The sequence below is a fragment of the Phaethon aethereus genome (assembly GCF_964289735.1).
Source record: "Phaethon aethereus genome assembly, chromosome: 3".
Taxonomy (NCBI): Eukaryota; Metazoa; Chordata; class Aves; order Phaethontiformes; family Phaethontidae; genus Phaethon; species Phaethon aethereus.
In genome coordinates, this window is record NC_138576.1 from 78,463,480 (window position 1) to 78,490,206 (window position 26,727).

Genomic DNA, 26,727 nt, shown 5'->3' on the forward strand with positions numbered 1-26,727 from the left:
AAAAGTTGGATGAATCATGGGCATCAACATACTACATTATTATTTCTGCTTTGCTTAGAAGTATTACCATAGTCTGAATCCAAAGCGGACAACGCAAAGCTCACATATCCCATTCTTCAAAACAAAAATAAAAGGGAAAAACAAAACCTCAGAAAAGCTGTATGAATGGAGGTTCAACTGGAATAAAAATATTGCAATTAACTGGTGAGCTTTCTAGCTGTGGAGCAAATCAGTTAGTATATGGATTAGTGACTCTGAAATTTAGCTTTTCAGTTGTTTCCAATGGGTAAAGAACATCTTGCCCTGTCTGAATAACACAATGTATTTGATAACATGCTGTGAACTTATGCCTCCTGTAGCATGTCTGTTTAACAACAATATTCTGTTAAAAATGAGTTTTTTACATTAGTCAAAGAATTTGGTTTTCTTCTCCAAAAGACCTGTGGACTGTAGAGGGGAGTATTTAGAGCAGAGTAAGCAGTGGGATAAGAACCATGGGCAGTCAGCTGCTTAACAGTACCTGGTTACTAAGATATAAAGCCTTTCTGTAATAGAGCTTCACGAGGCCGGCTGACTGTGGGATTAACTTTGAGCATCATTTCTGGTCTCACTCCTCTCTCATCCAAAATGCAAGGCATCCTTGTAATGCTTCTGTAAATCTCAAAATTCCAAAACTTAGTACTGTGGGAGAAATCGCTGTGTAGAGAAATGAGACAGAGTGAATAACTGAATGACATATTAATAATATAATTTGTTAGTGGAAAGCACTCCTAAGCAATTACAAAAGGCTTTTAAAAAAAAAATCCTTATGTAACAGGGCAGTATTAGTGCTGCTGTATGATGAACGGGAAACAGGGCCACTGAAACCCAGCTGGTGTCTCCTGTGAAATTGCGCCTTTTTAAGAGTGTTGAGATTGCAAATTCAAATTAGAAGATGCTAGAATTAAGGCTGGTAGTTACAACCTTTTTGTGTAGATGAACTTTTCCTTGGAGTTAAGTCACTACACTGTGCATGACTAGGTTTTTTTCTTTGCCACACCCTTGTTTAAATAAATGGGACATAGTACGTTAATTTCTCAGGTAGGCAACTGAGAGGTAACATTTGAAGTGGAAAATGTTGATTGCTTTGCATGCCTAACTTGAGGTGAGTGGAAATTGAGTTTTCAGAATACTTAACTTTTAAATAGAAATTTATGTATTACAGTAAAATGACATTTGCCGTAAGCGGCGCTGAGAAGTGCCCAGCGTGTCTACAGAGTGGCAGGTCAGGCAGTCGGAGCATGGGGCTCCCTCATCCTCATGCCCAGGTGTGAGCGGCTTGGAGCGGCAAGGCAGCTGCTGGGCTGGCTGTGCCGCCTGCTGAAGGTGTGACTGACAGCTGTCAGCGTCCTGCAAAGGGCTATGCCTGTGCCCTCCTTTGTGCTCTGTCTGCTACTTGCGGGCTGTGCCACTGAGCCAGTTCAACTTGCTAAACAGGCAAAACCTAATCTGACAGCAGTAGTTCGCTGCTGTGTGAAACCGGCTCTGGAAGGGCCCAGGGAGAGCTGGTGCAGGGAAGAGGGAAGGGAAGGAGTCTGCAGGCAGCCGAGAGGAAGGAGAAAGGCATGGAGGCGTTTGGTGTGGTGGGAGTGAGCAGTGAGCGTTTCAGCGGTGTCGTTGAACTGAGGTCTGTGGAAGAAACCCTTCTATACAAGAAAACTCAGAATAGTGCTGACTTGTGATTTGGGAGAGCGTCTTTCTCTGAGGCGACTATGTAAGATCAGTGTTCTAGTTATAAGCACAGATGTTGTGTCTAAAGCTGGCAATATTCATTTAGGCAACCACTTATGGGAAAAGTTTGGTTTATGTTTAGCGCTACGTTTTCTTATTGGCATAAGAGGTGATTTGAATATAATTATTCAGGATCGCATTTAACTGCCTAGGCACTTGAATCTTCTTGCCATCCCTGCAGACCTACAGGAAGCAGGAGTGATTCAGGCCCCTGCTCTTCATTATGCATCTTTGAGGAAATCTTTAAGGCAGATTCATCCCAAGGTTTGAAATAAGAAAGGGGAAATAAGAAAAATATTAGGTGTAATCACGTCAATGCTGATACCTTGTTTTTCATTAAGGTCAGGATTCTACAAAGCACTCCAGCTTATACATGAGAGCTGTTGTAACACTGACTACAAACACACACGCACACATGCATGTGTGCCCTCCCGTCCCCCTTGTGCAGTTTGACTGTGTGTGTTCTTGTCAAAACACACAGTTATTGTTAAGTTACACATTTATCCAGAACAGAAAGACCCATTCCCAAGCAGTGTAAGACACAGGTTTGGAGCTAAAGCTCTGGCATTGGAACCATGTCAGCTTGGCCCTGGCAGTAAAAACAGATTTGCTTTTCTGTGCATGGCCTCCTTTCTGCATTTTGCTGCGTTCTTGTAGCCCAGCAGTAAAGTACTATTGGCAAAGTGTCACTTGTTAAAGTATTAAAGTTACTCCGCTTTCTCTACCCTTTCCCATCCCCAACCTGCCTCTGAACCAATCTAAGAAAACCTGAGGTGATGAATGTTTGTTTTATCTCTTAATTTTTTTAAACTTCACTGAGCAATAACAGTTTCTTTATGGCTTGGGAAGTTATTCGAAGCTTAACTACTACCCAGGTATGTTTGGTTTGAGTCATGAGTGTCTTATTTTTGTTGCTTTGACAAACAGTAAAAACCTAAAGATCACAATATCCTAAAATAATGCTAGCAACACAACACTATAAAAATAATTTTATTTTACATTGCAAGTAATCTGATTTTAAAGAAACAGTGGTAACCATTCATACTCATAGAGGTCACAACTTTTTTGTGCTGACAAAGGGTAAAAACTATGAACCTGTTCTTTTTTACTTCATTTGTTTTGGGGGGGGTTGGGCAATAGGGAAGAGTTTTCATTTTTGTTATATTTAGCTGGCAATTCTGTGCAGAGTTTAACTATCTGGAACTGGTCTGTTACATGACGTGTTAAGAGGTGGTACTTCTCAATTTTCTTGGCACACTGAGGTTACGTTAAGATGTTCAATCTGAGTTTCTGTTAAAAATGTTCTGTAGTGACATCTTTGTATACTTTTGTGTAAAGATTTGAGTGAGTGAAATTTCACTTTTACTAAGTGTTAAGTGGTTTCTGAAAAGATGTTGAGGTTAGTAATTGCGTATTATTGTAAACGTTAACAGCGTGAGAAAATGGGGAGTAGTAGTTCTCTCTTAAAAGCTCACAATTATTTTGTAACAAAAAAAAGTGAAGGATTGGCGTGACTATACTGTCATTTTACAAAGTTGTCTTGTCCCTTAAGACTTTCACCAAGATTGTGCAGAGCAATCCCTAATTGAAATATCCTTTATTTTTCATACATATATGAAGCATACGTGTGCCTCATCCTTGAGGAAACACTAAAAGCAGAATGGTTGGATTTTCAAGCAGAGGCCAAGTCATTGGACTCCAGAAGTAATAGGCAAATTGAGATTAGGAAATTAGAAGTGTGGATATGTTGGCATTAAAATGCAGGGTGTAAGCAGCTCTACTTATTCTGATAACTCCAAAAGGTCACTTAGCTATTACATTTTTTCTCTTTGTATTTCTTTCTTCTCCTTTTCTTTAACAGTGCTGCAAATTCAGTCTGAAATAAAGAAAAAAAAAAACCTAAAAAGTTCATTTATTCCTAGTTATAAAAAAAATAAATTTAACAAATTATGTGAGAATTAATGTAGCTTTGTCTGTTTCGTAGACTTTTAACATAAATGAGTAAAAATTGCTGGAATTCATACTTAGATTAAGCAGGAGTAGCACCTGAAGAAAATTACGGTTTTATTTTGCTGTTTCTTGACCCTCATGATTTGTTCTACATGACTTGTATGTGGACCTGTCATAGAAGAGCTGGAGCACAGATGTTTGAGGATGAGCTTAACTGAAATGGATCAGTCTAGCACTGAGCTCAAATTATTGAGGGGAGTGTTCATGCATTGACCAGGTTTGCTATGCAAAGCAACAATCAAATCTAAGCAAGGCAGAGAGGAAATAAAATGTGGATTAGAGAAATAAAAATGGTTGACACTCAGTAAAGACAGATGCCACAATTACCTGGGGATGTTACTGTTGATGAAGGTTACATGATAGTACTTCAACAGAGGAAAGAAAGTGTTTCAAAAACTGTAAAATTATACCAGCAGTCTTAAGAGCTCATCATGTTCTACACTGAATACAGAAATATCATTTGTTTTATGTTTTTTACTTTTACAAGTGCCGGTGACTAACACTGCATTGATTGCAGTGTTCAAAATTCAGTATGCTCTAAATGGTAGTCCAAAGTACAGTCAAGAACAGTGTTTTGGGGTTGGTTTTTGGTGTTTTTTTTTTTTGTTTGTTTGGTTTTTTTTTTTCCTTTTTGTTGTTTTTTTCTGGAACTATTTAAAAATATCTCTAAAGAAATAGTCGAGAGTACTATATTGTGTAGACTAGAAGACTGAGAAACCAATGAATGAACACTTCCAATGCACACTTAAATACAGCTGAGGAGTAGTAGTAGCACTTTTCTTTAAACAAACTGTTTAGAAATGTGAAACCACAGCTCAGATATTTCCCCTAAGTTCCCAAATCATTAAGCCACAGGCTCTTATGATACTTTCCATCATTTGTGTTCACTGCACAGATGAAAGTAAAAGTTTCACATGTATGAAAAAAGGAAAAACTAAGGGGCTTACCCTGAAGTTGGAAATACAGGTTCTTTTCAACGTGCTATTCAGTCATTCAGAACTGCAAGAAGCCTCTGGTCCCTAGAAAAAGAACAGGAGCCCACCTCCTAGTGACATCATTTATCATTGGGCTAGAGCTGCCTCCAGCACTTCATGCGTTTTTTTGTGTTCCCCTCCTCTCCTGGGCAATGATCTGCCTTCTTAAAGGGCAAAGTGGAAGGTGCCTTGTTCTGCCTTTCTTTGGCCTGATGTTAGGGTACTCCTGTAACATCAGCATGGTGATGTTGATGTATTTTTGGCTGAGGTGGTACTAGGACCTTGATTGTCATTTTCTGGACCAGTGTACCAACCGTTACACTGTTAAAGTTGCATTATCTTGGAGCTGCAACTTCTTTCTTAAACCAACTTTCTTGAAGTTGTCATGCCCTGAGTTAGTTTTGGAAAGTATATTAGATTAGGTCCTTTTGGATGAAAACACTTTCAACTCTCCTAGTTTGAGAATCCCAGATGAAAAACAGACCTCAGACTTTCAGTTTAATTAAGACTTATTTTGTCTTTCAGCATATACTTCAGACACCTAGGTAAGTTTTCGGGAGGAATACGGAGGCATGTGTTAGCAAGGCTAGTACCTCGGTGTACTAGTCTTCCTCCTGGATAGAAATACAATGGTAAATTACACTATAATACAACTAGAATATTGCTTAAGTAAAACCAAAATACACAGTACTTTTTACTACATAAATCTTTATGTAATTAAAAGCGTAAATTTAATAGTATTATGTAGTGAAATGTAATGTTATTGTTACTAACATGTTGATCCTACTTTAAGAAATACCTTTTGGGTCATGGAGGGGGAATAATTCATAGAAACTGGTCTATTCTGGATATATTTTCTGTTTTATTTTCAACAACCTCTTAATGATTGGTAAAATAAAACTTCTAAAGTATGTTAAGACTCTGTAAACTGAGTAATTTAATATCTGTGTATAAAAGTTCACAGTATGTAGGTGCTGCTTGATACTAAGGTAGATGAAAGAATACTTAGTTTTGTCAGCCTTTGTCTAAAGCTGAATAGCAGAATCAGCTCTACACTGATTAATAATGCTCATAAACTTAGAGGCAGATAGGTTATGCAGAAGTGATGTTAGAACAGTTGCATGTTATTTTGAAGTTAATTTCATTAGTGACTGCTAATGAATGGACTTTGAGTCATGAGTTTAAATAAACTGTCTGTATTTCATGATTAGAGAATGCTCTGAGGAATGTGTCTGCTGTCACAGATTAGGTTTTGTTGATCTAAGCCTTCAGTTAAAAATGTCCTTTGTACCTTGAGATTCAGAATATGGAGGTACTTCCCTTCAAAAAGCCGTCTGAAGGTAATCCTGAGTCAAGAAGACTCTTGCATTCAGGTTTTATTGGTATTTCATTTTCTTTCAAGGGAATTTGGTATTTGTTTACTACATTAACAGTAGTCAATGTGTGAAAATAATCATGGTATTGTGAAGTGCCTTGTACTGCTTATTCCCTTTTCTGTAGGGGAATAAAATTATACTTGAATATCAGCGTAACTCTGTCTTCATGTGAAGTTTACTACTTCAGGAATACTGGTAAAGTTAAAATGTTAAAACTGTTACCTATAGTCCAAAGTCAGAGAAATTAACAATCTCACTCCTCTGACTAGGTAAAGTTTGACACCTCACGGTAATTTTAAGTATCAGTATTAACGATTGCATTCATCTCCAACAAATATATCCAGGTATTGTGTTTATGCTGTGCATTTCATGTGCTAAATTCTCATTTATTCCCTGAGGATACTGGTGCATACAAAACTTCTTTATTTTCATCCCAAGCCAGTGAAATATTTAGTCTTAACAGGCTCCTGGGTTCCGATAGCACTTGGCAAGACAGCTCGTTCCACAAATGATAGCTCCTCTTTTTCACACTGGCACGACTTGAGACAAATGTGCAAGAAGAAAATCCTGGAGAGTCGCAGTCCTGTTGCCTATTTCACAGACACTTGCCCTTTGCGACGGGGAGTTTCTGCCGGCTGTGCCCTCCGGAGCAGTTCGTTGGCCTGCTATAACCGTGCAGAGCAGGGGGTGTGAGCGCGCTGGCTTGGGCAGTGACGACCTCAGTTATCAGTGAGGCCACAGATGTAGAAAGAGCCAGTGTGGTGTTTCATGCATGTAGGAACTGTTTTGACTGCAAGGCAGATCTGAACTTGGGGCGCCACTTGGTTTGAAGTTTCTTGAGCACAAAGTCTGTGTTGAGGCTCCGAAACAAAGAACAGAATCCTCTTCTGTGCGTTTGACATTAGGTTATTTCATGCCATCAGATTTTTTCAGAATAGTTTTTAAAAGATTTTTTTAGATAATGCCCTTTGACAGCTACTGTCTAGTTTAATGTGAGCTGGAAGACACCCACTTCTTTGTCCAGAATTGTCTTGAAGGGGGCTTAGTATACAATAATAATGGCTAATTAAAGACATACTAAATAACCCGAACTTGCCTGACATTCAAAACAGTAAGTATTGTCACTGTTAGTTTAAGCAATTGATCTGTTGCTTCCATAGGAGAAAACTTCAATCAGAAATTCTAAATGTGAAGTAAGCTACAGTCTTCTCCCTGACCAGGTGCTATTCCTTCAGCATTTCTTTCCTTACGTTTTTTTTCTCACCAGCTTTCTGCTTGTGAACTGCTACCATTAGAAGCTCAGTAGGAGCAAAAGTCTGTGTTAATTTGCCTGACTGTAACTGCACAATTAAAGCAGTTTATCAGCAGGGGTTAGGACAATCAGTGTGTTCCGATGCTTGGTGTTATAAAATTACTTCTGTTGTTCAAACAGATACTGTAATTAGTACATGATTTTAAACTGGTTTTCTGCAAGGCTGGTTTGGAGTTTCATCTGATAAAAACCTACTTTTTTGCTACATACCTAAGCACTTGTTTTGTTTGCAGTCCTCTTCTAAAGTAACAACTTTTACTGAAATGTTAGTGTCAGGAGTATATCATATGAATACACCTGTGAATATGGGGGGTGGGTGTGTTTTTCGGGGCGGGGGGGGGTGTTTGTTTTTCATGTGTCAGTCTTGTCAAGACTTAGATTCACTAGCAAAAAGGGAAGGAGAAAACTCCATGTTTGTATTTACAATTGTTACTATGCAGTAGCTTTTAATTCCTAGCTCTTACGTAGATGAACAAGTTGCTTCATGTCAGCTAACGAAGATAACTGTGTGTTCTGTCCCTGGCACCTGCGTAATTAGATTTCACTTAGGATAGTTTCATGAGACATGGTGAGCCAGTCATGAAGTGGCAGTTACGTGTTAAAATATGGTCCCTCATCTTCTCCCTTTCCCAGTTACCGCACTGACCTTGTGTTGGCACTCGGTAGCCCCTTACGATCTTATTCAACTCATTTGTCCAGCAGAAAATGGGGTACAAGGGTGTGTGGTTTTGCTGCATCAGCATGTTGGCTTGGCTCACTGAAAGGCTGGTGTGGTACTGGGGCCAGTCCCAGTGGAGGAATAAGGACTGCCTGATAAGGGAAGTGAACCTTTTGAAGTTGTTAGACTGGTCACAAAAGGATACAAGAAGACAATAGTAAGAGACCAGTCAAATGATTTTTGTTTCATTAGGGATAGAGCTCTCATGAATATGTATGAGCTGATGTGGAGTTCTTTGTATATGTGAGACTTCTAAGGTTTATTCCTTGCACAATATGTTACAAAAATCCTCTGTCTTCCAAACGTTTTATTTTCAACTATCTCCGAGCAGAGACACCAAAAACTTCAAAATAAAATTATATAACTCTGGTTGGCAGAAAAAACAGTTACGAGAACGAAAGTTACATTGAACAACACAAGATGGACAACTCTTGTGACCTGTGAAAGGTTGGGAGTAGTGACTTAGTTTAGGCAAAAGAGCATTCTTCTTAGATTGCTCTGGCTTGGTTTTACCAGCTCAACTGTGTTGACAAAGCGTTGTTAAGTAAGGTGTAATCCATATTGAATGGTTGAGTAATGTTTCTCTCGGACTCATTAACTCAGACCTGATATTGTTGCATGGCCGCAATACATACCAACTCTTATTTAAAAATACTTAGAGTAGAGCAGGGCTAGAATTTGCTTACAATGACCTTTCTAATTTATCACTCTTTAGTTAAATTTAACTTTTGTTTCAAAATTGCTTTAAATCAACATGTTAACTTTTTTAAAAATTCACACAGCTTCTGTTAAACTGGTCTTCCAATTGTTTTATAAACTTTGATATGTATGTGTGAATGTTTTAATTATGAAAAGAAAATTCACTTAGAACTACTGTCAATTGTAATATACCTATAGCACAGTTTATTAAGACAAAATATATTGTGGTAATTTTACTAAAGAGCTGAATTTTTTCTCTCCACATCGTACCTCCTCCATTTAACTGTGAGAAGTGGCTATGAGTGATTACACTGTTTCTTATATCTTAGGATAATTTTAATTAACGTTCTTAGAATGTACTTGAATTAAACCTTTGCATGGTTTAAAGAACTAAAGCTGTTCTGATGCTTTTTAATTTTAGCATTCAATTTGACATTATGTGAAAACATTCTTCCCTTTTACTCCAGCTTTTCTGTGGTTTTTGTCATTCATTAGGGAGAGCAGCTTGTTGTAATAGGTTGGTGAAAACATAATTTAATAACCTATCACTTCGAGATGAGTCAGGATACTAAAGTTCATTCTCAACATTTCCTTGAGCCAGTGACTTTATTTCTTTAAAAGGCCCCTGCTGTTGGTATTGAGCTATGTTTGTATTTTCTAGTGGCCAACATTACTGGAAATTGTATGAGTTAGAGTGGAAAAAGTGCATAGGATGGGAGTTGTTCTTTTTTTTCATGCTGCAGGCCGTAGCTTTCTGGGGGGAAAAAAAAAAAAGCCATGTAGAAAACTTCCTTCCACTCTTACCACATTGCATTCGTTCGTTCTTTATTGTCTAACTAATACATCCCTGCCTGCATATAAACAGGTACTAGGAAAGTATTTCTTTTCAGTGTTTATTTCATCTTCCTCTAATGATATTCTGACAGCTGGAAATGACTGTAATTCTACTTCACCAGTTTTTAATTCATCAACTTATTTTTAGTCCGTTGGCTATACGGTGAAGGTCTTTAGGCCTTTGTGGTGAGAAATAAAGTTTGAGATTTTTTTAAAAGTTCTTGATGAAATATTTTGTGATGGCTTGCTTTCTGAACATATTTTCCGCTTTCAGCATTTGAGTCATTTGAACAATTCCAGTTAAGCTTGACAGGCTTTTCTTTCCTTTGGGTTTAAAGTTCTTTTAAAATTATTGGCTAGATAGAGAGGCCTAACAATTCCTCTAGTCGAGGTAAGGGGTGTACTGAGTTTTCAGTCATCTGCTTTGTGTAACTAAGAGAAAGCTAGTAAGCTACTGTCTCTTTCTTGTTAAATCAATAGTTAAGGTATTAATAAGAAAGTTTTGGGATGGGATATGAAGATGCAGATAGAAATGGCCTTAAAGGACTGGGATGCAGGAAGTATAAGATGACAACTTGGAAATACTGTCATAGGGTGAGGTCTGTGGAAAACATAGGACACAAATGCACAGGGAGCTGGACTTCAGTATTTCTCCTTCTGCAACAACTTTTTTAATATTAAAGCTTGGCTGTATAGATGCAAGTCATCCTCTGCCTGCTTTTTGACTCCCCCCAATTCTGTCCTCAAGAAAATAAAAAAAAAAAAGAAAAAAACACAGATAAAGTTCTGTAATTATGTTACTCTTATTTTTGTGCAACTAGATTTTGAGAAGTTGTAGCAAGAATTTTTTTTAAATTACCTGATCCATTGATCTTGATAGCAAGAAAAATACTGAGTAGATTCTTCAAGTCCATTATTGTGTGTAGGTGCCCTGAGAATAATGAGTGTATGCGCAGAGGCAACAGAATGAAAGCAAAATCTGTTTACGGAATTAGGCTATATTTAAGGATACTGAAATTTCTGCCAAACAAGCAGCACGCTGAAATTTCATCTGCCAGTTATGTTGCTCTTAACGTTCTTTAATTTAGCAGACAAGATAGTTTGGTTGTAATTAAGCTTTTCTAATATTGTTGTTTCCCAGGGTTGTGGCATAAATCATTTTACTTGGTAGTTTCCTGCATCTTCACTGCCTTCATTTTTCCTGTATAATTCTTCCATAAACAATCTCTGGGATGCAGGAAAACTTCATGCTGTAAATTACTACTTGTGTATGTAATATAATTTTGAATATATGCCATTGAATTGCTTTTTCCCTGAGTCTTTTATTCAGGTTTTCTTAGTGCTGTTTCTTTCTTCTGTGTGCATACCCTCCCTCCTGTGGTAACATGTTTTTTGCCCAAAATAACTGTCATGGCAATTTGTTACTCCTTGCTGCTTTTTTATAGGTAGACCTGGCAACCAGACTGAATTGCTCAACAGTTGTTGCTGAAGGACAAGAGGCAATGTGCACACTGAAATAAAAGAGATTACATGTAAATATAAGAAAAAGCCTTTTTTATTGTGACTGAACACTTGCTGAATACTGAACAGGTCGCCTGGAGAGGTGGTGGGAGTCTCCATCCTTGGTAATATTTAAAACCTGGACCTCGGCGATATGCTTGGGTTGACCCTGGAAGTTGGACACCTTCCAGCTTGAATTCCAGATATATTCAATTTACCTATTCAGTCTTTTCTTTAATAACAGGGTTGGGAAAAGATGTTTTCAAGACTTGTTCCGCAGAGGACTAGTTCAATTTAAGTAAAGATTTTACTTGGGGGAAATATGTTTTTCCAGACCATCCTTTTAGGAAGAATGAGGAGTATAAAAAATTGCAGCTTTTAATGGCAAGAGGTTGCACGTTAGCGTTCCTCCCAGGAGCCCAGCTCTGTCTTTTATTTTGCATCTGACTTTCTGTCTGAATGAATCACCTAGTGTATATCTGAATTCCCTGCTTTTGGTGAAAACAAAGAAACAAATAATCAAACATACATATTGGTATAGCATTCAACTAGTGTTTTCAATAAAAAAAAGAACTATCTTGCAAGACTGTTAACCTCCTAAGAAAGCAACCTCATGGGACAGAATGGAAGCAGTGGAGAAATTTGAAACCCCAGTCCGTTGAGGTAGAACAGAAGAAATTGGAGGCTCATTCCAAACTCTATTCTCTTGTTTATTTGACTAATTGTTTTTTTTCAAAACATATTCTGTGGACTTTTATTCTTCAGGATTTTTATTAATGTACTTCATGACCATAGAAGAGCATATATAGTCATATACTAGTTCAGTTATCTTACTGATAAGTATTTGCATGTTTGTTTGTGCTGTGAGGTCTGACCATAATAATATATTATGCACACAATGTGTTCCACCTAAAAGTAAATCAGGGCATGTGGAAAAAAAAATCTACAGTATCTGTTTATGGGCCCATGTGCATCTTTTTTTTTTAAACTGCAGAAGAAAATCCTCCTGCTACAATGGAATAATTTGAAGTATAGCACCAATAGATGAGATTACATTAATCTGAAATATTTAAATACCAAATAACAGAGAGGCAGGGTACCGTATTTTTTTTTATATAACAAAGTATTTTTCTGTGTTCCAAAAGTTACAAGTCAGACATACATCCACTGTAACAATGCGCATTTTCTTTTTCGTTGCTGATAGGTGGTAAGTCCTCCAAATGTTCCAAGTTTTTGAGACACTGCACCATATTATTTTCATTATGAAAGAAATCAATGCAGTGCAGTAAGGCCCCTTTGTGTTTGCCCACACTATGTATAAGCATGCCACTTAATTGCATGGTAGCTAAAAGTGCGTTTATGCATTTCTTCTCTTTTAGGAACAGACCTTTCTGTTTTACTTAGGGAGATCTTCCCTTGTCATTTGTCCATCTTGCCTTTCTGGTTTTTTTTTCCCCTGTGGTACTGTAGTTGTGCAGGTTATCATGCATCTCGTGTGTTAGTGTAACCGGTTCCTTTCCCATTCCAGCCTTGTGCCAGCTCACCACCAGTCAGTGCAAGAAGAGGTAGCCGCCGGTTTCTCGCTCTGCCCTCTGCTGGTTTAGGAACCTTCTCTTATTCATCATACCTGTAACATAATGCTTTGTGCTACCTCATATTAATATAGCTTGTGACCATCTTAAAAGAAAATAACTCACTCCTGGTTTGGATTAAAAAAATAATAAATTGTTTAAATAGTAATAGTGGAGTTTTGATCATGATTGAGTGAAATAAGCTGCACATACCTTGTGGTAGATAGTTCTTTCAAAGTTTATATTATAGCAGAGAACATGTTATAACTCAGCTGCACTTTGTCAGGTTCTGTTTTATAAATGAGGGTTATTTTTCTCTCTCTTTTTTCAGCTTCTGAAATTCAGAGATATTTTCATAGCCACCATTGCTTAGAAAGTTGGCTAAGGTAACAGCGGAAAAAAAATCACTGTAGCTGATAGTGTCGAGTAATGTGTATGTGCACATGTAACATGAAGAATAGTGAAAAGACATTTCCTTCACAGCACTGATTCTTTTACATAAATTTTCCATACATCTCTCATGATTCAATTTTTTTTCCCCATTTTTTGGGGGGGGAATCCTTTTTAAATATGAATTGTGGTTAAGCCACAAGTGTTTGTCTTACGAATAGAAGGCTCTTTTATTATGCTCAAGATTTAAAGTTTTAAATAAGTATGTTTTGTGTATGCAGGTTTTTATTTAGATTCAAAAGTTATAATAAACTTTTCTAATTTACTAAAGTTTTGATTCTCCTCCCTCCTATTTTTTTACTGATTTTATTACATTTTAAATAGTGTGAAATTTGGAAATTTAGAAATGTTTTGTTTAGCATGCTCTCCTTTTCTGAAAACATTACTAAGATTTCTTTGGGATTATTAATGCCATCGATGTAACAGAGTACCTGTGTAATGGTGACTGTCTTGTTGGATGCTCTTCTGTGACTTCAGTATTAAAGCCTTGTTATCTCCTCCTCTCTGCCCTTCATCCTTCATCTGCTTTGAAAATTGCAACTTCTATTCCTTTTGAAACGTTTGATTCCTGAGCCTTTTCTTCATGAGTATCTAAAAGCGATTTTTAACACTGAAGAATTGCTTCTCTTTATTTGTCCCTTGGAGTGATTCAGATGGAGTCTCTATCTATGGTGTCTGTTTCACTTTTCTTGAAAATATTACATTGCTTAACCACCTGTATGTTTTATCCATTTAACCCTTGAAAGGCTGCAAAGAATATTGAAAGCTATACTGTGCTTGTAGTACTTTTGTCTTGTTCGTTAGTTTGATTGAGAAAGATACTCTAAAAAATCACATTTGTTTTGTAGTCTTTAAAAATCAAAAAAAGTGTGAGATTCCAAAACACAAACAAAATCCCCAAAAAGATATTTTGAAGGTTAAGTTCTTGTTAAGTAACCACATAAAACAAGTCTCACAGTATGAAGAAGTCTTTTCCCGTCTTTCTGAAAGTACAGTTAGTGCTATTCACAGAACTGAGTTTATCTACTGTTTATGTGATTATTTCATACAGAAAGTAACAGTGCTTCATAACTTCTATGTTTTAATTTATTTTAGGAAGAACAGAACCGAGGCAAGCCCAACTGGGAACACCTGAATGAAGATTTACATGTACTTATCACTGTGGAGGATGCTCAGAACAGAGCGGAAATAAAACTGAAGAGGGCTGTTGAAGAAGTAAAAAAGCTGCTGATACCAGCAGTAAGTATTTGTATGCAAGTCTTGGATTTCCATTCCAGAAGTTCCTTATGAAATACAATTAATACTGCAGCAGTAAGAGTAAGCCAGCAGAGCAGCAGCATCCTAAAATGAAGTTTAGATATTATTCTGTAATACTCTAGTGATCTTCAAAATGCCTTATCCAGGATTGAATTATTCCTCAGAACAGAGTAATATTTTTGAGGTGGGTTGTTTGGGGTTTTTTTGGCCTGTTTTAGATACAGACGCAGGAAATTCTTATCAAACACTAGCTTTGTCGCCTTCTTTCAGTATAAGGATACTTCACTTCAAGGCTGCGGAAATATAACATGCTTTTTTGTTTTGCTTTGAGATGATTCTGATACTATTAGAAAAGAAGGCATGTTTTCTTAGATCATCATATTAAACATCCTTCAAAAAGAGCAAAACTCCTCAGGAACACAGTATCAAAAAACTTTGCTGTCAATATACTGGGGGAAAAATAACCATAGTGAAACTGGAAAAGGGGTTGTTTTTCTCATTTCCTGATGATATAAACTGTCTTCTGCCCAGCCAGATGACTTAAAGGCTTTTGCAGGGACCAGAATTACCCTTTGAGAGCCCTTCTCTTAGGTCTGCTCTGTATTCTCACTCTAAGCGAGGTGACTCAGCGTGGCTGTATAGTGCATCCCATGCCATTAACTTCATCTCGTGCTGATTTTTCCCACTACTTTTGTGCCATTATAAAATGATAAAATAAATTATATCTTTTTCAGTGGAGCAAAAAGTTTTCTGTATTAGGAGGAAAAATTGAGATGATCTTGTGAAAGAAAGTAGTAGGTGGTATTAAGATGACCTAGTGATTTTGGGTTCCTAGTGAATGTTAATAGATGCTGGCTGTGAGGAAACTTGTGGTGACACATGCAGTATAAGCATATTTATTCAGAACACATTTTTTAAAGTTACCAAAGATCAGGAGGGTGACTTAATTTCTGATTTAACAAAATACGTTAAAATATTAAGCAGGTGGTATGGAAAAAAAATGTAATTTAGACCTCTTCACATTGCACATTGACAATCTCTGAATGTAAAAGACAACTAGAGAAAGTAGATCTTCAGAATTTATTCATTTACTAAAGAGACCTTGACCACATTAGGATTGAGTTTATAGTCAGAATTAGAAATGGTAATAAGAAAAAGACTTTTTAAGTGGGCAAAACTTGAAACGCTTATGTTCATTCTCTTAACTACTGGGCAGCACATAGTTTAAAAAATAAACAACTCAAACTTCCATGTGACACGAATTTTTTCCAAACCTCTGTTGATTCTTCTGCCTCCCTCTTATTGCTGAATAATATGACTGAAGGGTCATATTCGAGATGACCTGACAGGTCACAAAGCCCCAGTATGCCTGAAGGAATAATGTGTTTACTCTTGTGTATGTTTGTTATGCTTGGTTTCTGGAACTGGTGGATGGGTGTGTTTTGAGCCTCCAAAAAAACTGAATACATTAGTAGCTTTTCATTGTGATGGTGTCAGCCAGCTCTTTGTCTTGAAAATGTACGGCCTCATTTAGTAACTTAATAGTTGGGTGAGCTCTATAATACTGATTACAGAATTTTCTTTTTCCCCTGTAGAAAAAAAACCAACACCACAGGGCTAACTATTGTCCAAATATAGTATCAGTTGAAAAACACTTTGTCAGTTCACTTCATTAACATCTTTATATATTATGTGTAGGCGTTAGAGGTTTGGGTGGTGCTTATTACATGCACAAGATTTAAAGGTCTGTTGTGTCTCATTTCTGAAAATTATGCCTCATTGAAGCAGGCATGTGTAGTACATACTAATGAATGGTTAAACCATGTGGTTAAACCACGACAGTAAGTGAACTTTTTTGTACTGCCTATTGCATCTGTTCAATTAGTATAAAAAATGGCTCTTTGATCAAATTACAGTTTCAGGCAGTTTGAAATTGAAAAATTCTGTTTTAGGATAGAAAGATATGAATTGAAAACTTCTATGAAGGAAGCCATAAACCTTTAAATAATTGGGGTAAGCATGAGGATAAAAAGAAATCCTAGCTAGTTATAAGATGGAGGAAACTGTGAATACTGGATGTGAAAGATGCTCTAAAATATATGAATGGAAAATTGGAAATTCCCTGTCACGAGGTAGAACACCTGCAACTGTTAGTGTTTTGCAAATAAATGTCAGAGGATTAAAATTGATAAAAAGATATTAATGTATTTCTGTTTTATCTCCATCGAACCCGAATAAAATTTGGGTTCATGTAGGAGAGAAGATTCAGTCTCATTCTTGCCAAATAGTGGCAATGCCTTGGTTTTCTGATACGCATTTCAGAAAAGCAAGCTAGTATTAGAGATAGGAATGAATTACTAATTTCTTGGAATAATCAGTTATTTTTATACCCCAGATATTAAAAAGCCTAATTACATTTTCTAGCAACAGTGTACAAATAGACACATTTCTAAAATGGATTTCTGTTTGAAGGTACTTGGGTGAACAGAGACTATTTCAGTACTAAAGTATGTTTCTTCTCATCTTTATGAATCTGGATCACTAGTGATTTTTTTTTTTTTCCTTGTGAATGTGAATTATAAATTTCTCTTGCCACTTGCTCTTGGATTTTTACCAAGATGGTATAGTCAAGCAGTTTATCTTCAGAAAAAAAAAAGAAGGACAACTTGAGGCAGACTGGCTGAACAAGCCATTTTTTTCTCTGTAAGGAAAAAGACCAAAAGTGTTTTTTTTAATTATTATTATGTTGTATTTAATATACATTTATATATGAAACTTTCATTTTGTCTGTACTTCAAGTTCTAGAGGACTAATTATTTTCCTTTTCCCGTAGCTCAATGATACTGGTCATTGTCTGGACCTGCAAGATTATATGGTACTGCTTCTTTCATGTTTTTCTCTGAAGGAAAACAGGAAGAATAAAGCAGTCTGCAGGCTTTGGGGATTACATTGAGCTGTACGGTCCTTATGCCTTTTCCTAAAGTGAATCCTACAGGTTATTGATCTCTCTTCGTTGTGAGAACTTTGAGAGTTTATTTGCTAATTGCAAGAGTTCAGTAAGGATGGTTCTCTTGCAAAGGAAAGACAAAAGATCCTCTGGATTGTGCACTGCAGAACGTAAGAAAAAATGCAGAGCCTGTGTAAGGGGACATATGCAATAATTAAGTATAGCATACCAAGTTACGGTATCATTAAGGGTTTGGAATTATTCTTTGAGGTCCTGGGCAGTAGGGCTGAATTCCTCTCCTAGAAATATGTAAGCCTTGTACATGTTCTAAGAAGTGTTGAATAAACTATTCTAGCTGAATGTGTTTTCTAGATATTCCTTGCATTGTATAGATGTCCAGGTCTCCTTAATTACTAATTCACCTTTATACTAACTGTCTTTATATAGGATGAGGCACATACAACAGAATTCAAATTTCAGGCAAATAATTTTTAGCCCTTTTTCCTTTGACTCCACATTCTTCCTTTCTGAGGAAAAGATCATACTTCTGTCTTCTAGTTAATTATTCTAATTTGGTCTGGAATCAGTGTTTTTCAAATTCCTTGTATTGCTCTTCCTGCATCGGGGCAGCTGTAGTTTTACTTGGCTGCTGCCTTCATCTCATCTGAAGATAACTGCAACATAGTATTAGTCAGTGATGCTCCCTGTCAAACTGTGTATATCATTTGCCACTATGATAATGGAATTTTAAGATTGTGATGTGTAGGAGATAATGTTTCAGTAGAATATTGTTTAATTTTGTTAGTACATTTAGTTCTTGGCTGTAATAGTTATTTTAGATGTTTCAGTCTTGAATATCCTTAAACTTAGCTGTATGGTATGGGGGAAAGAATCATTATTTAAACAAAAAACTCATTGAGCTTAATTAAAATAAACTCTGTAGCAATATTGATTTCATAACATCAAAATCTTTAGAGTAGGTGAATGTCAATGGCAATGATTTTTTTAAGGTTAATTCAAATACAGAGAAACCAATGCGATATAAAAGATAATATAATTATTACATAATATGGAATAACATTATGACTTAAAGTAGGTGGGAATCAACAAAATAACCAATTTTATAATGGTCATTTTTGTGTATTTTGTAGCAGCTTTATGCGTTGGACAACAGTTACCATCAGTCTTTGATACTGTTCCCAAGCATTTCATCCTGTTTAGTAATAAATGTTTCAGTGTGGTAGCTGAGGAATTTAAAAATGGAATAAGGAAAAGATGCAAAATAAAGATGTTAGAGAACATAATTTCCAAACCAAGGTGATCTATAACATAAATTCATAGAGAATCTAAGCTGGAAAAAAACGAATAAGCCATATAATAATAGAGGAAAGTTTGGATAATTCTTGCTGTGTGGAGGAGCTGAAGTTGGAAATTAATTTTGCCAGTGTTTAGGTCAAATTAAAAAAAACAGACCAAAACGAAAAAAAAACCTAAACCAACTTTGTAGAGCTATAAAGCCTCAAATGTTAAGTGATGTTACTGTCCTTTAACCACATCACAGTTGCTGCTATGACTCTAGTCTGTTTTCAGCAAGCTGTTTGGAAGGCCAAATAAGTCTGAATTAGTGAAACTGAAATAAAGGAAGTAAAGCATACACTCTAGCCTCTAAACATTTTCATAAACATCAGAGAGAAAATAGCTATGATTAACAAATACTAGAGTAGTAAAAATCAGAATGTGAACAGCTGTGGAAATACCTGAAAATTGCCCAAGAGGCTGAAGCAGTTGCTGAAAGTGATTGATTAAATCTTCTTGAGTTAAGGTTTTACTATTGGGTGAATTTACTTTGGCCTGAGGGGCTGGTAAGGTTGAGTGCAAGGCACTACTAGAAAAGTAAAAGTAGGAACGGCAAACAGAATGCTTAGAAGATGTGTTAACCAGGGCAGTACGATAAATACTGGCTGTTTTCCCAGGAAAATAAGCAACTTAACACTGTAAGAACTTGTATTTTGCTTTAGTTGTAGTGCAATAAAAACAGCCTAACCAAATTGCAACTTAATTCTAGATAACGGAGAAAATGGGGAAAACCTGTGCTGATGATGGCTGCCTTCAGTATCAGCTGTGACAAAAGATGGGTCTGGGAAGAACCTTAAGAATATTTTTTTAATGTCAAAAGATTGAAACAGATAACATACACTGCTTATAAAACAAAGGATTATTATATTCTGTATAGTAGAAGACAGAGGAATTAAGAATAAATAGCGGAAGGAAATCTGGGGAAGTAGGATTTCATTTTCACCTTGAAGGTAATATTAGCCATCTTTTCGCTATGAAGAAAAAAATCATTGAATAAAAGAATCAAATAACAAACTCTTCACTGTAAGCTTCATGGAGCATGATACTCTTCTTTATGTTCAGTGTCGTGAAACATAGTATACCAACAAAAATACCGGGAAAGCTTTGTATGAAGATGTAATGCAGACAGCTACAACAAATGTATGTGACCCAAAAATGTCTGTGTTAAATGGGATACAATCTCTTCTTCGGTATCTGTTGCTTTAAATTGTGAAGAGATGTTAGAAAAATGCAGTGGAAGCATTTTGTGGTTGCACTAATGGCTTGCTTTGCTAAAGAAGTGAGTCTTTTCTGTGATAGTCCAGCTAACATGCAAGGGCTTTACTCTCAGACTTTCTTCTCCCAAATGCTTGCTGTACTCCTTATCAAAACAGCAGCAGAAAACGACATTCTAGTGTTTAATCTGGTTTAATGTGCTGTATACTGCATGATTTTTACAAATTGGAATGTTCTTTATAGCGACGCTTGGTATGTAAGTACTCACTAACTGTGTTCCTTCTGTTTACTCCCTGTTACTAGAGATGTTATTTTGATGGTATTTCTATTTTCAGTCACTCCTATATACAACACATTTTCTTTATATAACAGGAGAGAATATAATGAAGGGGTAATAGTATTGGGCAGAATGTTTTTTTTTTCGGTTGGATAAGTTAAGAGCATTTTTTTCCCAACGACTGCCTTCAGCAAGTGTGATGAGGTGGGGCCTCTTTATTAACTAAAGTAAATTTCTAATATCTTCTGTATAAGTGTAGTTGTAAATTTCCGCTGTGGTTTATTTTCAACTTCTTAAACCGAAGGATGTCTTCATTTTTACCCTGAGAACTTTGTGTGCTGTGAATTCCATAACAAAAACCTGATACAGTAGAAAGAATTTTAATTTAAAGATTTTTAATTGTGCTTTAGTAAAAAATAAAAGCGGATATTATAGTAACGCTGTACATAATTTGTTGCCCTGTAGCTAAGACTAGCAAAAGCTTGAAATTTGAAAGACACTAGAAGATTTCATTTTCATTTTTATTTTAGCCATCTAAAAAGCCACAATAAATTCTGCATGCAAGTTTGACTTCCTCGAATAGCTCTTTCTAATTCATTCCTGCATGGTGTGCTGGTTTTACATTTTTGCTTTCGCAAGTGAGAATATAGTGCCGCCTTCTATAGTCTCCCTGTTGAAATGTTGGTCATGCTGTGCAATCTATTGTTTGCTGCTTGTTCAATTAAAGTTATGAAATGAATAAGTGATACAGTAGCAGAAAATGGACACTGCTGCCCTCAAAAGCTTTTTAGGGAATTCCTGCATGACATCTTTTTGTCAGTTCACATGCAAGTCTCTCAGTGCACATCATGTGAATGATCAAAAGGGAAGCGCTGTTGGTAGGGTAATGAAGCAGCCAAACTTCTTTGGGGGTGACTGCGAGGTTACACGTGGTAAACTTTTTCATATGGAGGAGAGGTGATTGTTATTTTTAGTAGTGTGAAGCAGACTTAATGTTTCCATGATAGTGTGGACCAAGGGCTGGCTGCAGTCCTGCCATTCCTTCATGATTCGCTGTTCCTTCTTCCTGTTTTGCATCAGAGAGTACTGGCCTTCATCTGACTGTGCAGCGAGTCCATTTGGTGGAGAGCTTAACCTGAGATTAGCTGCCTTGCTAGGGAGCCAGTTCTGTTTTAGCACTGACAGAAGTGATGGAATGAGAACACGCAGCCAGGGAAAAATGGTATTGTAGCAGACCACCCTCAAATAAACCTCTGTAGAACTGCGAGTGAGTATGTTCAACTGCAGGTACGATGAGAATAAAGTAAGCAGAAACTCGGTGTAGCAGAATATGACAGTGGAAAACAAAAGAGAATCTTTCGATTCCTTGACTTTGACTACTTTGATTCTTTGACTACCCTGGCTTTCCTGGGAACCATAGTAACTATATTGATATAGTTGTACTAACAAAAAAGAAAACAAAAACTGTTTTCCACTGTCCCATATGTCTAGTACTGGCAATTTCAGTAGCTTATTCACAAGCTGAATAAAGAATTAATTATGTTGAGCAGTCCTTACGTAAATTCTGGTATGCATTTTAATGGTCTTGTGCCACTGAAAGTTTTTACTGTAATACAAGTCTGAGTTTTAAAAACGAGAACAAGAATCTTTTGCACCGGTTCACATAGGAAGTGTTTACATATGGTACTTGATATTTTACTGCAGTGTTAAATTTTTGAGCTTACACTAGTGTTGACTATTAAAAAATTATTTCAGAGCAGCTGCAAGTGTGAGGCAGCTCTCTCCATCATTGTGTACTGTGGTGGAAATGCTGTAGGCCAGGGGTTCATTACCACCAAAATAATGTATGTTGATGGAAGTTATTTTTTGAGATCATTTTTATTACAGGGTACGTAGGTGTTTGGCAACTTAATTGAATTAAACTTTCTTTAAACTCCGTTAAATCCCTCAGCTCTCTTGGGAAGATCTTTGTAGTAATCCATCTGTTACTCTGAATCATCTTCTGGACACCTTTGATGGCTTCTAGAACCCAGAGAAATCGGTTAATTGTGCCTACATACAGTTACTGTTGAATACCCTATCTCTTTTCCCCTTTTCCTTCTTCTCCAAAATACTTATTCAAGATGTATACCACCTTCCTCTGTATTTATTTATTTAAGGTGTTACAATATATAACTTGAGAACTGGTAGATCCTAATTTCTGAAAAAGCCCTTAGGAAACTTGCAAAGTAGTCTTCTCTCAAAGAGAAACAAAGCAGCTCTGTTGCCTGAAACTCAGCAGGCACATGGCCTTCCAAAGCAGGATTATGCATTGATTAGGAGCTCTAATTAGGTTCTACATGGGTTTTGTCTGTCTTCCAGAAATGTGCTTAATCTGTTTGTTTTTTGGTAGACATAGTTGTGGAAGAAAAAATGTCAATGACCTATTCTGGTAATTCTTTTTGTGCTATCTGTAACTTGTTTTTTCATTCCTCATCCCATTTTTTAACTAGCTTCCTCTATTCATGGCTATTTTTCCAGTGCTTCCTGTAGTCTTTTTTCTCCGTATCTTTGTTCTTTTTCTGCTGATGGCCCTGGAGCAGAACGTGTAAGCTGGCATCTTTATATAAAGTCTTGTTAAAGTATTTCTCTCCTTATGCAAGAAGTAGATGGTGAAGGTATGATTCTCCTTGACTGTCCATCTTGATAAAGATGACAAGAAAACTGCAAAAAATTACCCATGCATTATTTTCCTTATCCTTCATTTCTAGTTACAGTTGGGTTTTGTTTGGTTGTTTTTCTTTTTTTTTAAAATCATAGCCTTATACCAAAGTGGAAGAATGCTAATTGTAGAATTGTATTTCCTAGGGAGACATAGTATAAAGAGGAGAAATTTCTTGTCCTGTGCTTCTAACCATTTTTATACTAAATATTTACCAGACTACATTAACGAGGTCAGATCACTTTATGTACAAGTTGTCTGGGCAGTGGTTTCTGGAGGGATCTTAGCAATTGCAGAAACTTTTGTGTGACTGATGATTTATAGTCATCAAGTTGCTATACATTATGCTATTTTGATGTCAGAGCACAGAAAACCTTTGGAAAAGTGGCCAGGGTTTTTACCTACTATTCAATAGAGAACTTAAGTCTTTCTTTTTTAAAACAGTACAGAAATGCTTGAGCTTCCAGTGGAGGACTAATAAGATTTCTCTCTCTTTCCTAAGTTGTTTATAGGCTAAGGTTTTAATCTGGGAATGTTCTGGACACTGTTGTCAGGAGAAACATAGGTGAGCATAATATAAAAGACTGGAGTGAACTATTTTAAATAGCTTACATCATTTTGGACCGGGCCATTTGTAACATACTTCAAATTAAACTGGAGACTGGTAAACTGTCCAGGAAAATGAAAGATTAGACGTTACTGAAAAGTTGCATTGCTTGGAACACAGTTACTAATGAGAGTAAGTAAGTAAGTAAGGCTCCATCAAGTAGTAAGGCTTTTTTTGTGTTGTTGGAAATGTGTGGGGTTTTTTAACTTTTTTTTTTTTATATATATATATCTTAGGTATTTCAGTAAGTATTTTAAAAGCACTGCCTTATTTTCAAACATACTTTATCAATAGGGGTAACAGTGAAAAGAGAACTGGCTTCTACATCTTCAGTATTACCATTATTAGCTAATTTTTAATATTTCCACAACATCTGTATATATAGTAAGTATCAAATTCAACTTGTGTTGGAAAGCGAAGTGTGTTTTAATTCCAAGTGATTTAGAATTTATTGGATAGAAGGAAATCTGAACACCAGTAAATCTTAAGAAAAAGTCAGGGGTCTCTATATCCAGTCCTTTGATATTGCAGCTATAAATAGACTGGAAGATGTAAAGTTTTCTTTTTGACCAAACACAGCTGTAGATAGTATTTCAGTTGCTTTGTTTATAAATAAATAAACCCAGCCTTTGATAGATGGCTAGATAGATACTTTTCTACAGTTTCCAAAACTATACATTACAAATCCTTTTTTATGAGACTACAAAAGTCACACACACACCCCCAAACCACTTGGAGTTGGCTGTCTTTATACCATTTGTAGTAATGTTGATGAAAACTAATTTTTGGTTGTGTAATTGCATGCAGCGCTATGCTTTCATCTTAGAAGTAGCTTCTTTGGGATTTCTTCATTCTATAGTTTATGTGTCCTAGTTTGAAAACAAAATTTAAACTTTGACTACCCTGGCTTTCCTGGAAACCGTAGTAACTATATTGATATAGTTGTACTAACACAAGCAAATTATATCTCTGGAAAGGTGAAATGAAACTAGGAGTAGAGATTTGTCATATGTACTCAAAGGCACTTGAATGCTGTAGTAATGGAAGTTCTGCAAGTAGGCAATTCTAGTTCTTTGCTAAGCCTTTTGGCTATGTTAGGCAGCCAGTGGCCTTATTTTTCTGTATCTGCTGCTCTGAGCTTTTAGTTTTTAATGACTAGACCTATAGCTGCTAAGGTTTTAAAGAAAAGTTTCAAAGTTTTAAAATGAGAGCTAGCAAGCATGCTTAGTTTATTAGAATTTATAATAAAAATCAGTGCTATCAACAGAGTTGTGTTGAATAATAAATCTTCATGTCATATTGTGCAGGAAAGCTATGTGAGAGAGTATAACCACTTGTTTTGCCTTGGAAGATAAATTCTGATAGACAAAGGGAGCTAAGAGGAACATCTGAATTTCTCCCACATTTTTAACTCACCATAGTATGTGTGGTAATAATGTGCTAATCTGATTTTTCGGTTGATGGTGTTTCTTGTCATTTGGAACAGATAGACTATTGCTGTAGTGTTGAGAAGAACACTGTTTTTTCTTAAGCCTGCAAAAGCAAGGTCTGCATTTGCCTTTCAGTAGTCATTCCTGAAATTACTGATTGATTTCCAAAGAAAGTGGTTGGGCTGTAGTGAGGGGCTCCGTTAGTGATCCTTGCAGTATGAGCTCCTGTCTTACTGGATGGTGGAGAACTCTGCAAAGAGATGCTTTATTACTCAGCAGTGAGAAAAGCTTCAAGGCAATCTTGTTACTTTTGAAGATTCAAAGGTCAGTCAGATTCAAGAAAGATACACATTAAAAAATCAGGCTTTTGAAATTCCTCTGGTCGTAGAAACACTTTTTCCCCCTATGCAAGCAAAGATATTCTTTAAATAAATGTTAACTTCCTCATCTGTAGAGTGTGGTGATAGCTCCTTACTGATTTGTGAAATACTCGGGGGGGTTCATGTTTGCTTAAAAAAAAAAACAAACCCTCTGTGAAAGGTCATTACTGGAATCCTTATTCTTTTGTAGCAATCTGTAGTTTTGCAGGTGGGCCTGAAAACAGAAGAATGAACAAAGTTTATGTTACCCTATAAGACTGGAGATTGTGGGGGAAACTGTGAAGGGTTCTTGGTGTTCATGTAGAAAGTTGTGCTAATAAGAAATAGTTTCATTGATTTCCGCTTAGAATCAATTCAGAATTTTCTTGGAAATTGTTTTGTTGCATAAGCCTTCATGTAAATTCTACTTATTACAGAAATATTTTTGTGGAGGAACTTTTAAAATTTTATCTCCCTCCCTCCATGTCCCGTCCTCCCCCTCCCCGGCCCCCCGGCCCGGCCCCGCCCCCCCCCCCCCCCCGCTATGTAGCCTTTGTGCTTTGAGGCTTTAGTAAACCAGATATTAAATGATATGTCTTGTCATCCTTAGAAAGTAAATGGGAAGGTTAGCAGTTCTGCAGAGTCGTGCTCAACTGGGCAGCCTTAAAGGGATTCTTAACAGTACCATTTGAGAAAATGACATCTCTTGTTCCTGTGTAAATCATATTGAAGTGCTTCGAAAATATTGAAGTGCTTCGAAAATATTGAAGCATGTAAGACACTAAAGCTGATAAACAGTGCAATTCATTCTCCTTATGCCATGCTTTACATTATATGTATTTTGCAGCTGTTAGTACAGCTGTTTGTGGCAGTCCCAACATATAAATGTTAATGGTAATGAAATAATACTTTCTTTGACTACTTACTGTAGCTGGGATTTTTTTTAAAGATCCTGAGTCCAGTAATTAGGTCCCATTAAAATTAATAGTACTTTGTACATTTGAGGTATACAGGCTCCTACAAAAATCCTCTTCTAGGTTACTTTTAGGAACTTGAAAGTAAGATGCACGATTGTGTGGGTATGATAGTAATGATCAGTGGTTTAGGTTTGAAATCTAGGAATTGATTTTTAATAAAAGTCTCCAATTGATTTTTAAACTTCAGAAATATGTGCTAGGACAACTTCTGTGATTATATTGGTTATTAATTATTATATTGATGATGTGGTTAAGACATAATCCCCAATATACTCTAGGTGCTGGTTTTATTTATTTTTGCTGCATTTTAATCTGTGTAATTAGTTTCTTTCAAATGTGAGTCACACATACCCTTTCAGCCCAATTTTGAGGTTGGGGGGAACCGAG

At 36.4% G+C, this 26,727-nt stretch overlaps 1 protein-coding gene across 1 annotated transcript in view; it reads left to right on the forward strand.

Annotated features, from left to right (window-relative positions):
• The window catches only part of QKI (QKI, KH domain containing RNA binding), a gene marked incomplete at both ends in the record, with an annotated part of 154,399 nt that overhangs the window by 96,839 nt on the left and 30,833 nt on the right, over positions 1-26,727 (forward strand). The window contains one exon of the mRNA XM_081997930.1: positions 14,310-14,453. Coding sequence (XP_081854056.1) covers positions 14,310-14,453 — 144 coding nt within the window. The remainder of the gene's footprint in view (positions 1-14,309; positions 14,454-26,727) is intronic.